Genomic DNA, 15,158 nt, shown 5'->3' with positions numbered 1-15,158 from the left:
TTTTAATATAATTTTGATAATTTATAATATAATTTTGATAATAATTGAAACAATTTTAATAACTTCTAATATATTTTGAAAACCTTTTATAAACATTTTTTGTGATTTTAAATATAATTTTGATAACATTTAATACCATTTAATATTTATATGTCTTTTTAATTCACTTTCCAACCAATTTTTTTTTTAATATTTGATAAATTTTAAAATTTTAAAAAATTAGATGTCGAATAAATCTAATTTAATATATATATATATAACAACATACATAAATAAGTTTATGTGTCTACGTAAATAATTTTTTTAAATAACATATAGGATAGTTTTTTAAAAGCATAAAATAGTTTGCTTTAATTACAAATAAAATAGTTTTTTTAAAGTTGTAGATTTTAATTTTTTAATAAATAATTTTAGTTGTTTATCAAATAATTTTATTTAAAAATTTATTTAATTATCAAAATCTTTCAAACATGTTTAAAAATTACAAAAATTAAGTTTATCAAAATATGTCAATAATATTTTTTATCTTGATTTAAAAAATTATATTTTTAAAAAATTTATATAAGACGTTAAAAATTCTAGCAACTTTATATAAGATTTTAAAAATTTTAAAAATTTTTATCTTAAATTTTTAAATAATAAAATCATCAAAATGATTATATATATTTGAACTCTAATTATCAAATTTATATTTTAAATAAATGCAAAAAAGTTAATATTATTTTTATCACTTATAATATCCATTTTAAATTTCAAAAAATTAATTTAAAAATTATCTATCTAATCCTAATTGCCACTAAATTTTTTTTTTTACAAATTTAATACTACAAATGTAATGTGTATACATCAATTTTTTTATTTTTTCAGTAATTTTTTTAAAATATATTCTATTACTATTGCAATTTGTTTTTTTTTTTATAATTTTTTAAAGATATATATTTTATTATTGTTATTATTATTATTACAGTTTCATTCTTATGAAAAATAATTTTTTTCAATTTATTTTTTATATATTTTTTAATATTTTTTATATTTTACATAATAATTTAGTTTAAACTACTAAAGTAATATATATATGCTCTGATCACCGCGGCAGTGGTACCAAGGGTTAGATGGTCTTTCGTGTATATTGGCTGGTGGGGTATTATTAGTCACACAATTCTCTTTGGTTTTTCTCACCGCATGGTGGGATGAAGTTCCCAATAGTCATGGATTCTGTTGAAAAACTTAAAGGCTTTCTGGTGCTAAGGTCTTTGATCTCCATCGTCACAATATTGATCATATGACTGTACCTTCTATCCATGGTCAAGAGTTTGGTGTGCTACGACGTGTAGATGATGTATTTGATCGTTGGTTCGAGAGTGGATCAATGCCTTATGCTTACATCCATTATCCACTTGAGAATGTTGAACTTTTTGAGAAAAATTTTCCTGGGCATTTTGTGGCTGAGGGGCCATGGATGGTTTTACACTCTTATGGTTGTGTCAACTGCATTATTTGGGAAACCTGCACTTAGAAATCTCATTTGCAATGGCCTTGTTTTTATATATATTGAGGAATTTTAAACCTCTTTGATTTTGATTACTTTCATGAATCTTACGGATTCTTTTAATTGTATGTTGTAGATGTTGTAGATGTTTATTAGATTCAATGCTTATTCATTTGCAACTAGACATACACCAACCAGAGACGATTCTTGATCCCAAATGCTTATCAATTATATTATTCTTTAAACAGGCGGAACCATTAGTGCAACACAACACAAATTTTTACAGCAACATGTTTATCCAAACGGCAAAGACTCATAAACGATGGCATTATCTTGTCTGAAAATTAAACATGACAGAACCAAAGGCCAGACATCAGCATGGTCATGTTCCTTTTGCCAGTCTCCTACTCAGCATCCGCGAACCTAAAAGGTGGTAAAAGCAATTGTAAAATTACAATGGAGGTAGAACACCATACCCAAAAGCTCAAAGTTTGTAGACCATTGAATTACATGATGGGGGCAAACTGAATAGAGATCTACTGGATTTATATAGCAAAAGACACAAAGACATGAATTGATACTCACTGCTGCATATTTCTCAACAAGAGGGCGAAAGACAGGATCTTCCAAAAGTGCTTTCTCACTGCTGCATATTTCTCAAAAAGGAAGTAGAAAAATGAAAAAATATGTCATGATATGAAAGAAGATTGAGAAAAAAATTTTGATTATCTTTGATATAATTTGATAACATTTGTTAGAAATTGTATAATTTTTTATAAATTTTTAGTAATTTTTTATACAATTTTGATAAATTTTTTATATTATTTTGGTACAATTTTGATTATTTTTTATAAAATTTTGTTAACATATTGATATAACTTTGATAACCTTTTAATACAATTTTGATAATAATTGAAACAATTTTAATAATTTTTAATATAATTTTGAAAACCTTTTATAAACATTTTTAGTAATTTTAAATATAATTTTGATAACTTTTAATACCATTTAATATTTATATATGTCCCTTTTAATTCACTTTCCAACCAATTTTTTTAATATATGATAAATTTTTAAATTTTCAAAAATTGTACGCCGAACAAATCTAATATATATATATATATATATATATATATATTATAACATATAAGGTTATATAATAAAAATTATTTATATTGATGCTTAGGTGGATAATCTCTTTTAATGACACATAAGATAATACTTATATTATTTTATTTATCAAATAAATTTTTTAATAAATTATTTAAATTGAATATTTTAGATAATTATTTAAATTGAAATCAAAATCTATTTGAGATTAAAATTTTTACATAAATTTTGAATTTAAATATATTAAATCATAATTTATCTTTTCTTTTTAAATTTAATGACAGTTTTAAATATATATACTTAACAAAATTTTATTTTCTGTCAAATAATTCTATTTAATAAATTATTTTAATTTAATATTTTTGGATAATTATTTAAATTCAAATAAAAATCTATCAAAAATTAAAAATTATTTAATAGATTATTTAAATTTAATATTTTTAGATAAGTTAATGAATTATTGACTAGAAAATATGTATTTTTAAAATTGTAAGAGATTACATCTTTATATAAAAATATGAGATATTTGAATATTGATAAAAAAGTTAGATAAAATTTTATTTTTGTTTTGAAAACAAATATAATGTTTTATTTATATTCTAATTAAAATATTTTTATATTATATATTTGATTAATTTATTTGTTTCTCTTTAGTCCATAACTTTTTTCAATTTTGTTTAAATTGATTATAATTAACTTTTCGTATTATATTTTTTTTGTTTTATTCATTTCTTTAATATTTTTATTCTTTTTTAATTCATTAATATATTTGCTCTTATTATTGTATATCTTTAATCCTGATAAATTAATATATAAATTTATACTCTCTATTTTCTTTTGCTATACTTTTTATTATTGAATTTCTTTGTTTACAATGGATGGTATGAGAAGAATGATGATCATTACCATATTTAACCCACAAAAAATACTATCAATTATGTTAAAAATGATTAAAAATAAAAAAAATTCAAAATAAAATGTTTTTAAGCATAACATAAAGAATTATTATTTCTATTTTATCTAAAAAATAACTCTATTTTGTTGACATATATAGAAATAATTATTAACCCAATATATTTTATAATAATTACTTGAAATATGTCAAAAATAAGAATTAATAAAAAGTAAATGGTTATAACCAAATTAATAATTGTGATTTGTTGTTCAATCAAATACACACACACACACACACACAAACCTATATCAACATTTTTAGTATTTAGCAAATGAATTGAAGAAAATATCTTTTTATGAAAAAAAAAAGATTTTTATAATTATTGAAAATTTACAAAAATTTAGACTTCTTTTAGATGAATAATATTATTTATAATATATTATGTATAAATTGTTATTTAATTGTAACTTAGCATTTATAAATATATGATTATATATTAGATCAATAATTAAAAAATAAATTTAAAATTATGAAAATTTTAATAAAAAATCCCGTGCATCAAGCTAGTTAATGATATAAAACAAATCAAGAGATGGAAATATTGTTGCAATATCACCGTAAACCAGTAGTACAATTCAACCACCAAATTTTCTTCAACAGATAAGAATATAAATTTTATATAATAATAAATATAAATACTTTATTCCTCTAATTTTGAATATAAATTTGAGTGGTATATATTGAGGTGAGTTAGTATTTGATACAATGTAAATTTTTAATTTCATAAATAATGTTAAAAAATTGACATATGTTTTATTTTTATTTTTAATTAATTTTTTTTTTATTTTTAGATATACCTTAAAACGTATGTATCACTTTTTTAATCTCACTTGTGAAATTTAAAAATATTATTATCAGTGTATTTGATATTTTTTTTTTATGTAAATAACATATATAAGCCACACTAGAATATGAATGCATATAAATGTTGAATTAATATTTAATATACTATCAGTATAAAATTTTATGTATATTTAAAAACTATAAAATCTAATTAAAAATTTACACGAATAATATATTAAATGTTAACTCATTAATATTTGTCTAGCCTTGAAAAAGATTGGATGCCTTTCTTTGGCTATAAGATCATTATCTATCCTTGTGAAGTTCAATTAATCAAATTTCAACCTATGATTTATGGATAAAGATTAAAGAAAATAAGACGCCGATGGTGAAAAAATTGTAGTAAAAGTATATTGATTAGTGATCATAGCTGTGCAATCAAATAAACTTCACTTTCAAGCTTTTAACGAAAACAATGTGATGAAATCACGAATACTCTTTTCAAGTTTCATTACTGTTGAGAGATTTATCACATTTAGAGCCCATAAGAATATATCAGAGAGTTTATACATACATATTAGACACCACTTCAGTCCAAAAGTTTAAATTATTAAGTTTTTGGGTCTTTCATATATATATATATATGATATCTCATTTAGATTTCTTAGTGACTTAAGATTTTTTACTCACATGTGAATCTTATCCAATAATTTTTTCTGTTCAATTATGAGTTCTAATCAAATCTCATTTCGGCTCTCCCATGCGAGTAAGTCCTATCAACATCTTATTTAAGTCAGGCAATCTAACATCTCTAGTGCGCTTTTAAGTTAGGCTACAACATTCAACCTTGCTACCTAGGTTATCTTAGTGTTCCTTCAAGCTTGCACTCCATGTTGACTCAATACATCACTCACTTAAATGTTCTGCTTTAGCATATTATCATATAGTCATTGTATCCAAGTTGAACTTTTTAATACTGGTGTTTGAGTAAATGAAGTTGATGGACGCAATCAACCTCTAATTTACCAACAATCTCCCCCCCAGTAATACTATTGGGACTCGAACAATCAATAATGCAAGAAAAAATAAAGCACACTAAGATTTATGTAGAAAACCCTTCAGTATAGAGAAAAAAAATCATAGATTACCAGAAAAAATCTTCACTATCAAATAATGGATATACAAAATTTTTCTTTAACTAAAATTAGAGCTAATCAACAACTAGAGAGACAATTATAGAAATCTCACCAAATAAGTGACTCGACAAATACATCATGAATTTATTTCTAGAGAGCTTCAAATCCGATCTTTATTATTCACAATGTAAAACTCTGAATCATAAACTTACTAATAAAATTTTAGCTCAATCAGATCATAAATCGACTTTCGTTCAATAAACTCTCCCTTCTCCTTTTTCTCTCTATTGTTTTTTTTGCTTCTCTTCTTTCACTTGGTTTTAGCACCACCATCTTCTGTTTCTCTATGACCAGAGCTTGATTCCCATGGTCTAATTTTTTTTCCTTACTTTTTCATTAAGCATATTATCATTTACCATCTTCAATATCATATTGTAATCAAGAGCTGAATTGAAAATAGTTACAACTAGAGTATTCTAATTGTCTGGCAATGAACCGAAAAAAAATAACGCATTTATTTCATCATCCATCTAAAGCTCTATAGTAGTTATCCGATTAAATATATCTTAAAAATACTCAAGTGCTCTATAATCGATCGTCCATCCATGTATTGTAAAGTTGTAAACTTTTTAACAAGCATAACTTTATTCATACTTGTTTTTCTTTCATACAATACTGTCAATTTTTTTCAAATAATGTAGGCATTTGTCTTCTGCGCTACATGATGAAACGCACTAATATCAACTTATTTTCTGATTATAGTCAGTGTTTTTCTGTCTAATTTCTTTCAGCTTTCATCTTTCATATATGTTGGTTTAATCGAATCAAGCTTTTTAACAAGCATAACTTTATTCTCATACAATGTTGTCAAGTTTTCTCAAACAGTGTGGCATTTATCTCCTACACTATATGATGGAACACACTGATATCAACCTATTTTTTTATTATAACTAGTGCCTTTTTGGCTAATTTTTTTCAGCTTTCATCTTTCATATCTATTGGTTGGTTTAGCCGAATCACACAATATCGACTTATACAAATCTTTACAGTATAAATGATCTTCTATAATAGACTTTTAAATTGAATAATTAGATGTTATCATCTTTCATGATCTCAAACAAAAGTTACTTTTGTCTTAAGCTGCTTCTGTATCAATGTTTCAAAATAACTCTTTCTGATTATAGCCAGCGTCTTTTTGCCTAATTTCTTCTAGCTTTCATCTTTCATATTTATTAGTTAGTTTAGCCGAATCTCTCAATACCGATTAATACAAATCTTTATAATATAAATGATATTTTATAATAGGTTTTTAAATTAAATAATTTGATACTGTCATCCTCTATGATCTCAAACAGAATTTACTTATGTCTTAGGCTCTCAAATAGAATTTACTTATGTATTAGGCTGTTTACTTATGTCTTAGGCTCTCAAATAGAATATACTTATGTCTTAGGCTACTTTTATATCAATGTCTTAAAATAATCCTAATTTTGATATCACTTGTTAGTAGATTTATCACACTTGAAGCTTATAAGAACATACCAGAAAACTCATACATACATGTTAGACACTACTTAAGTCCAAAAGTTTAAACTATTAGATTATTGAGTCATTTATGTATATATAAGATATCTCATTTAAATTTTTTAGTGATGTAGGATTCTTTACTCACATGTGAATCTTATCCCAATAATTATTATTATTTTTAAATAATCAATAAAAAATGCGACTTTTGGTTTGATTTAATTTGATATCAGTTTCTGGTAAATTTTTTTATGCAAAAATTATAATATTATGTTTCAATAAGAGTCTAATAATAAAAAATAATTTAATTTATTAATGATAATGATAATTCAATAATAATAAATTAAAAATAATAATAGTAATTGATGAATAATTGATAAAATAATAATAACATTTTAATAGGGATATTTTGATCAATTATTTTAACACTGATTAAAACTTCTTCAAGACAAATAAAATTATGAGTGTATGCTTTAAAATGCTTTGATTCCAAAGGCAAGAACTCAAATATTTATTCGGAAAAGAAACTGAAATTATTTATCTATAATATATTATACAAATTCAAGGACTTTTTTTTTTTGGGAAAAAAAACTGAATTTTTATTTTTAGTGAGAAATTTTATTTTCGGCTATAATTTTGGGGATTGTAATAAAAAATTATAATTTTTTTATATAAAATTAATCTTGCAATAAATTATTTATTATTTTTAATAAAATTATTTTGTAACACTTACAACTTAGCCGCATCTAATTACATTACATTCCCTAATAACCCGACGCCACTTAAATTAGACTTCGCCTTCTTTACTTAAACCACATAAATCAAACTTCATATTTTCTCTTATGGATAGAAGACACCGAAAGTGGTGGTAGAAAGTGAAAATAAAATGTCATGAAATGGAAGAAAGATTGAGAAAAAAATTGATTAACTTCAATATAATTTTGATTATCTTTGATATAATTTTGATTTTAATAACTTTTAATATAATTTGATAATATTTTATATAAATTTTATAAATTTTGATAAAATTTTAGTAATTTTTTATACAATTTTAATTATTTTTTATAAAATTTTGTTAACATATTGATATAACTTTGGTAACCCTCTAATACAATTTTAATAATATATGATATAATTTTAGTAATATTTAAAATAATTTTGATAATAACTGATAAAATTTTAATAATTTTAAATATAATTTTAATAACTTTATCCATCATTGGGAGCTATTTAATATTTATATGTCCCTTTAATTCATTTTTCATCCAATTTTTTTTATATTTGTTAAATTTTAAAATTTTCAAAAATTGAACGTCGAACAAATTAATGGTATGAAACAAATCAAGAGATGTAAAGAATGTTGCAATATCACCATAAACCATATTATAATGCAACCACCAAATTTTCTTCAACAGATAAGAATATAACAATTTAAATAAATATATAAATATAAATATTCAATTTGTCTAACCTTGAAAATAAATTTTAATCATATATATATAAAGACGAGTTATTATTTGATACACTATCAGTATAAATTTTTAATTTCATAAGCAGTATTAAGATATCAATACATGTTCTATTTTTTTATTTTTAATTAGTTTTTATTTTTTTAAATATACCTTAAGAAAATATGTCACCTTTTTTAATTTCATTTATAAAGCTTAAAAATTTTACTATCAATATATTTAATAATTTTTTTACGTAAATGACATAGAAAAATATATAAATATAAATATTAAGTTAGTATGTAATACAATATAATAGTAAATTTTTAATTACATGGATAAAATTAAAAAAATGATATGTATTTTTAATGTTTTGACGTAAAAGTGAAGAACTCAAATATTTATTTGGAAAAGAAACTGAAATTATTTATCTATAATCTAAATATTATACAAATTCAAGGACTTTTTTTTGGTTTTACAATGGACAAAGATTAAACGGAAAACATCATAAACATAGAGTTAAGGTTACTGTAAGTGTAAACAAATTAAGAGTTGTACAAGTTTTTGAAATGCTTGATTCACATGAAAGAACAAAGACGCCAACTAGGTTTCTCATCAGAATTCAACCCACCAGGATTGGGTTTACATTCTTCTGGTGATGAGAAATGGGAAGATCTTTCCCTATTTTTCTCCTTGATTTGGAGAAGCTTGTCATAGATACACCATGGAAAGCTGATGAAATGCTCTCGATCAACTCCATCATTGTAGAAACCCCAGAATTTAGAATGGTATGTCACATGGTACCATGCTGAAGCTTTTGCAAATACATTCTCATCATCAGAATTTAATTCATCACTTCCTTTCTCATTGAACCAACTTTGTGCTTCTTTCCTCAATGACTTCACTGCCAAAACAATTGTTTCCAAGTCTCTTTTTCGGTCGAAAGATTTTGACACTTTCATGATGCATCCACTGATCATTTCAGCTTCGGTTTGGACCCCATAGGTACGCATCAGGTTAGTTAGTTTGTAGTCATACTGACCTTTGTAATACATAGCATCATTGACATAATCCAGAAAGCCATCAACTTCCATGTCAAAGTCATAGGATTGCTCTGCTACTTCCTTGGTGAAATGTTTAACACCAGTACTCACCCCTGTTGCGATACTTTTCACCTCGCGGTAAAGCCTTCCAATCACACTTTGTGATTCATAGGTGAGTTTATCAGGCTTTTCCATGAAATCAGGATATTCTAGGGCGCGTAAACGATGGGGTACTTTGGCTGGAATACCAGTTTTAGGAAAGTCAACTGCAATGGATGATAGCTTGGCAAGCTCAATGCATTGCTGACTCCTTGCCTTAAGGGGCTCCCTATCTGCAAAGACAGTGTGTGCATTTGAAATGATTCCCAAGTTGTCATTGAGTATGTAGTTGGTAACATACTCTGCTACCTCCTGTAAATAGAAGTATATATATATATATATATATGTTAACCAGAAAGAACCATTAAATATTTCTTGAAATTGCAAATAAAATTTAACTCATATAGAAGCATATATATACATTCCTTTCCTGACAGAGTTTCTAGTCCAAGTAAATGTTCCATCTGTTTCCTCGAGTTCATTGGGGAAAAAAAAAAAAAAGACTAAACAGATTACTTTCAAGCTCAGCCTAAATATTGCAAGTTTTTCTCCGAGGATTGTCACATTGATATGTAAGAAATCACAATGAAGATTTGGACACTGTTGAAAGTAGTACTCCATATAATTAGAATCAAGAAGACATGCTTCATGAAACAGTAATATGAATCTTAATATTTTACTACATGATTTGAGTAATACCTCTATGGTAACATCATGATCCAAAATGGCATTTGGTGATGTACCATAATCCATGGGCGGAAATTGGCAGGGAGGAAGGAGATCTTTATCCCAACAAACGAAATACAAATCGCCATCCAGATCACTACCAGAACATTCATTTGGATGAGGTCTGTTTGATCGTCATGTAACCACTATCAGTAAATGAAGTATTTAACTATAGAAAGAAACCAGTAGATAATTAAGTACTGTATAATAAGAAAACCATACATTGTACTATATACTATAAAATGAGTCTGAATACTTCAAAAACAATTCAGAAAAGCATATGAGTATTGGATGGTCATACCTATTTCCTTTCTGTGGGAAAACAATGCAATCCACCATGTGATGCAAAACCGGGGCATCCACAGCCTGCAGAACACGAAGGTCTCCAGGGTGCAAACAAGGGTTTTTAGCAACAACTACCTTCCCCTCAACAACATGGCAATTTCGATCCGATCTAACATCGTTGACTGTTAAGAGGGAATCGTTTGAAAATTGCCTCGGTTTAAAGAGAGAGCACTGCACAAACACCTGACCATATTCTAGTGTCCCAGTTTCATCTAGACATCCCATCATACTCCTTCCATCCTTAACAAAAATCCTTGTTTTGGTCCTCAAATCTAGCAATTTCGATGCATGAATTGTTTGTAGCATCATTGACAGAAATGGTTCTGAATCTGGGTTATAACCACACAAAAGCATTGCTCTTAGAACTCTGGCAATTTCTCCATGACATATCCACTCCAGTGCCTCCCTTGCCCTTTCTGGATCCATCAAACTTGCATCCAATTGAGCTAAAACCTCTCTCTGCTTCGTTTCGAAAACACAATCTTCAACCCCAAGAGTAGACATAAGGATGATTATTTGGCGATTAAGAAAACAAGCATGATACTTGCTCCATGATAAAACATCTAGACTTGTACCATCTGAGTCATACTTCTGCATGCTTCTTCTCAATGATAATTTTACTGAAGACGATGGATCGACAGCTACAACTCCTTTGTAACCACCATACCGAATTTGAAACGCAGATGGAGTGTAACTTGTCAAGCTACATTTCTCAGCCACTGCCTTTGCAAGTTGAGTAGATATTTTTCCGATACCATCAGAGAAAACATACTTAGTCTCACCACTTTCAACTTCAATGTCAGGAATTACCTCAATTTCATTCATGCTCACTTCTAAAGTTTCCCTAGATGAGCTTAAAGACTGACCTAATCTGGCAGCATACTTGGCCACATTCCTTATGAAACGAAAATGACCCAATTTCTCTCTGATATCCACTGCAGTAAGCCCAGGTCTTGATGCAAACATCCAAACGGAGCTTTCTCGTAATTGACTTGTTGAACAAGCAAGAAATTCAAATTTCTTATCCTCAATAACTATTCCATTTCTAAGAGTTGATAATATCCTTTGATAAATTCTAGTGTGCTTTCCATCACTAACAGATGTGCTTGAAGACAAATCGGTTGAATGTATCTTTCCTAGTTCCTCATCAACAAAAGAAACCCGAACAAAATTATCCATTTCTTTAATATAATTACGAAGAACACGATTAGAAAGATTCACTTCCGGACCACAGAAATACACCTTGGATGGGGTCACTTGAATCCTTCTCACAGCTACCAATCCATCATCAAATGCAAGAATGGGAGGTCTAGGAGGTTTCACCGACTGGCGGTATTTCTTATACTGCTCTTTCAGCCACTTAACAGGTTTATAGCAACATTCTCCGAAGCTATACAGTTTCTCTAATGCATGTTCTATGAATGCAATATCTATTCTACAGGGATCAACCAACTTAAAGAATCTGGCATCAAGAGATGTGGGAGGAAGACAACCGTGTTGAACCAAAGAATTTACTTTAAACAAGATACCATAAGGCAAGTCAAAACCTGGAGGTGGACTGATTATCGGAACAAGATCAGGGTTGGAAGAAAAAGTAGAACCATTCTGGAGAAGGAAATTGTCTTCAACTTCCTCGTAGTAAAAACTCTCATCAAATCTTGGGAGTTGCACTTTTCGGGGAAGCTCCAAACATAAAGCAAAGGATTGACCAATACAATGGTCCGGAGTAAAATCAACTCCCCTAATCCACAGGTCAACCCCTGTAACTTCCCTAGAAGAGTCGAGAGCAGGCACATCTTTCTCATAGATCCGAGGGGCCCCAAGTAACTACCATAGAAGGGGCAAAATTAAGTCAGCAATCACCTACGATATTGTCGCACAAATTCTAAAACACCATGGGAGCAAAGACAGAAATGCTATAGGGGCCAAAATATACATGAAGAGTTGCATAGGAAAAAAAAAGAATAAATAAAAAAGGCAAAAGTTAAAAATTTTTGAATAAAAATTCAATAATAGTTTAAACTCTTAATATTTTATTATCTTAATTTTCTATCTCAACTCAATTGAAACCTTAATTGGATTACTAAAATCAATTATTAAAAATTTGTGTAAATTTTTTTTTTTAGTTTTGCACCAATATAAATTAATTTCTTCTCATAAAATATAATAAATATAAAATAGAATAGATTTTTATTTGAATATTCTAATGAAACTTTTTTTATTTTTTTTTAATTTCACAGATAAATAGATGGTAATCAAAATCTCAAAACTTTCAAGTCAGAATCAGGGAAGGAGCTAGAATTTATGGTCAGCGGGACAAATATTTTAAGTTAATTTTAAAAATTTTTCATTAAAATAAAATTTTATTTTAAAAATTACAAATAAAATTAGCAAGTATAATATTTTTTGTATATAAAAGTATTTTTTAATAGAAATAATTCCATAATTAATTATATAATTTTAACAAATATAGCCAAAAAATTATTTAAGTAAATCATCTTTCATAATAGATACATACACATATTAATTTAATAAAATTTTACTTATAAAATTCTTAACGATAAATATAATATGTGAAAGAATGAAATAAAAATTGACGTATCTAATTTTATTATTTATTTTTAATATATTAATTTTATCATTTTTTAATAAACAAATATATTTGATTTTTTATCCATTATAGTTTAAAAAATAAAATATGACTTTTTTCTTACATACAATGAAAAGAAAAATGAAAACATAAATTTATATTATTTAAAGATGATTATTTATTTTTATTACTTTATAGTTTATATGTTATTTTTTTGGTGTTAAAAAATGGTTAAACCATTTAAATAATGCAAGCTTCAAGTTTCGTTACACTTATAAGATCACCTTGTATCAATCTAAATAAATTATTAGAATAAATTATAAATTTAATAATTTTAAACTCTCTAAATATAATTTTTTTTCATTTTTTATAAACTTAAAAATATATATTGCAATAAAATTGCTTCGCATTTAAAGTTACAATATTGATAAACAATAAAAACTTTCTTGTATTAACCGTGGAAACAAATACAATCACCAAAATTTTCAATGGGGTAAAATCTTGAATTTTTAAAACTATAATAACCCTAAAAGAAATTTAGGAACTCAGCGGGCAACTGCCCCCGACATGTTTCTACGTAAATCCGCCATTGATCAGAATTAGATCCGACGATTCATATATTAGTGTTATATAAAATATTAAAATTTATATATTTATATTATATTTTATACAAAAATTATATATTATAATAAATATCAACATAAAAATATAAAATATATATTTTTTATTTTATTAAATTCATATATAATTATTATTATAATTTTAAATCATATTAATTTTATGTTTTATATCTATATTGTATTCGTATTATGTAATCGTATCATATTTTAGATTATTAGAACTACGTCAATTCTTCAAACTGTAAACAGCTTCTCCAACACTAGTCATAAAGAGAATAGGAATCAATTCAAATTAAATCAATCAATTTGAAACATACCTGAATGATGAGCAGACACTTCTGAGTTTCATCAGGTGGATAATGTAACACAATCTGCCAAACATTGTCGTTGAACAGTTCAAGCTTGTAGTTCATAGAATTATAAGACAGAAAGAAGTATAATTTGTCCAATTTCTGACCAAACTTAAAGGAGACATAAGCCTGTTTCCAAAGGACAGAAAACTTTTCTTTCGAAACTTGAAAACCAAAATGCAACATCAAATCATCTATGCTATGCAACTGTGGCTTTGGTTGTGGGATAATGTTACGGTGCAATTGCCAGGCTTTCAAATAAGAACCATTGTACCAAAGAGCTTGGTTAGCTGCCCAGTGCAAGATTCTTACAACATCTTCAACGGCTTTAAATTGAACTCTGGCTTGAGCTCTTGAGCCTTCTTTCTTGGACTGCCCAACACTTACTGCCTCAACAGTTCCTTTCCCTGTATATTCCTCCAGAAACTCTGTCACCTCTGCTTCAGTCACAGCAGAAGCAAACCCATGGAGGTTAATTGTCCTGCCCATTTCCCTCCCCAATCACTTTCACCTGCAGTTTCACGAACAAACACACAAAATATTAATTTCCCATTTAGCTTTTGGCTATGATCAACAGCATGGTTGATGTTCAAATTCAAATAGCACTAAGAAAACATATAACAGAGACCATTACTCTTGCCAACAGATTACACTACTGCTAAGAAGGATTTGAGAAGAAAAAACACAGAACCAAGAATGGCAAAGCAAATAAAAAAACCAGAGAGAGACTCACCAGACTTTGAAGAGAGAGATATTCACGAGAATTTGAAGAGAAAAGAAGAGAGAAAAACTCAGCAGAGTTTTAAGAGATGTAAAGATGAAAACAGAGGAGAAACAAAGGAAATTTATAACAGAGAGAGGGGATGCCTAGTTGTGGCGCCAAGAGAATTAAATAAAGGGTGGTAAGGTTTGAGATTATTCTTGGCTTTGCTTTGCACGA

The 15,158-nt window shown here is 26.8% G+C and overlaps 1 protein-coding gene across 2 annotated transcripts; it reads right to left on the bottom strand.

Annotated features, from left to right (window-relative positions):
* Positions 1–8,847: 8,847 nt before the first annotated feature.
* Positions 8,848–15,063, bottom strand: LOC111282464 (putative RNA-dependent RNA polymerase 1). Of its 2 annotated transcripts, XM_089760579.1 has the most exons (5): positions 14,952–15,063; positions 14,186–14,729; positions 10,615–12,485; positions 10,287–10,437; positions 8,848–9,899 (listed from the first exon to the last, which is right to left on the bottom strand). In XM_089760579.1, the coding sequence occupies exons 2-5, from the start codon at positions 14,705–14,707 to the stop codon at positions 9,024–9,026; spliced, it is 3,420 nt and encodes a 1,139-aa protein (XP_089616705.1). In that variant the 5' UTR covers positions 14,708–14,729; positions 14,952–15,063; the 3' UTR covers positions 8,848–9,023. The 2 variants fall into 2 exon arrangements, with proteins under 2 accessions (XP_089616705.1, XP_022726288.1); XM_022870553.2 differs by lacking the exon at positions 14,952–15,063 and having other exon boundaries at positions 14,186–14,788.
* Positions 15,064–15,158: the final 95 nt, after the last annotated feature.

The sequence above is a fragment of the Durio zibethinus genome, chromosome 5, assembly GCF_047325235.1.
Source record: "Durio zibethinus cultivar Kanyao isolate XHJ-2024 chromosome 5, ASM4732523v1, whole genome shotgun sequence".
In the NCBI taxonomy this organism is placed as follows: domain Eukaryota; kingdom Viridiplantae; phylum Streptophyta; class Magnoliopsida; order Malvales; family Malvaceae; genus Durio; species Durio zibethinus.
Note: the sequence above shows the minus strand (reverse complement) of the source record. Positions and strands in the feature narration are given on the sequence as shown.

Excerpts from the sequence above, each read along its gene's own strand:
- LOC111282464 (XM_089760579.1), bottom strand. The coding sequence starts at position 14,707 with ATGGGCAGGACAATTAACCTCCATGGGTTTGCTTCTGCTGTGACTGAA. Across the intron at positions 10,438-10,614 it reads TTCCCACAGAAAGGAAATAG|ACCTCATCCAAATGAATGTT; the intron begins GTATGACCATCC and ends ACGATCAAACAG. Across the intron at positions 9,900-10,286 it reads ATCATGATGTTACCATAGAG|GAGGTAGCAGAGTATGTTAC; the intron begins GTATTACTCAAA and ends TTCTATTTACAG.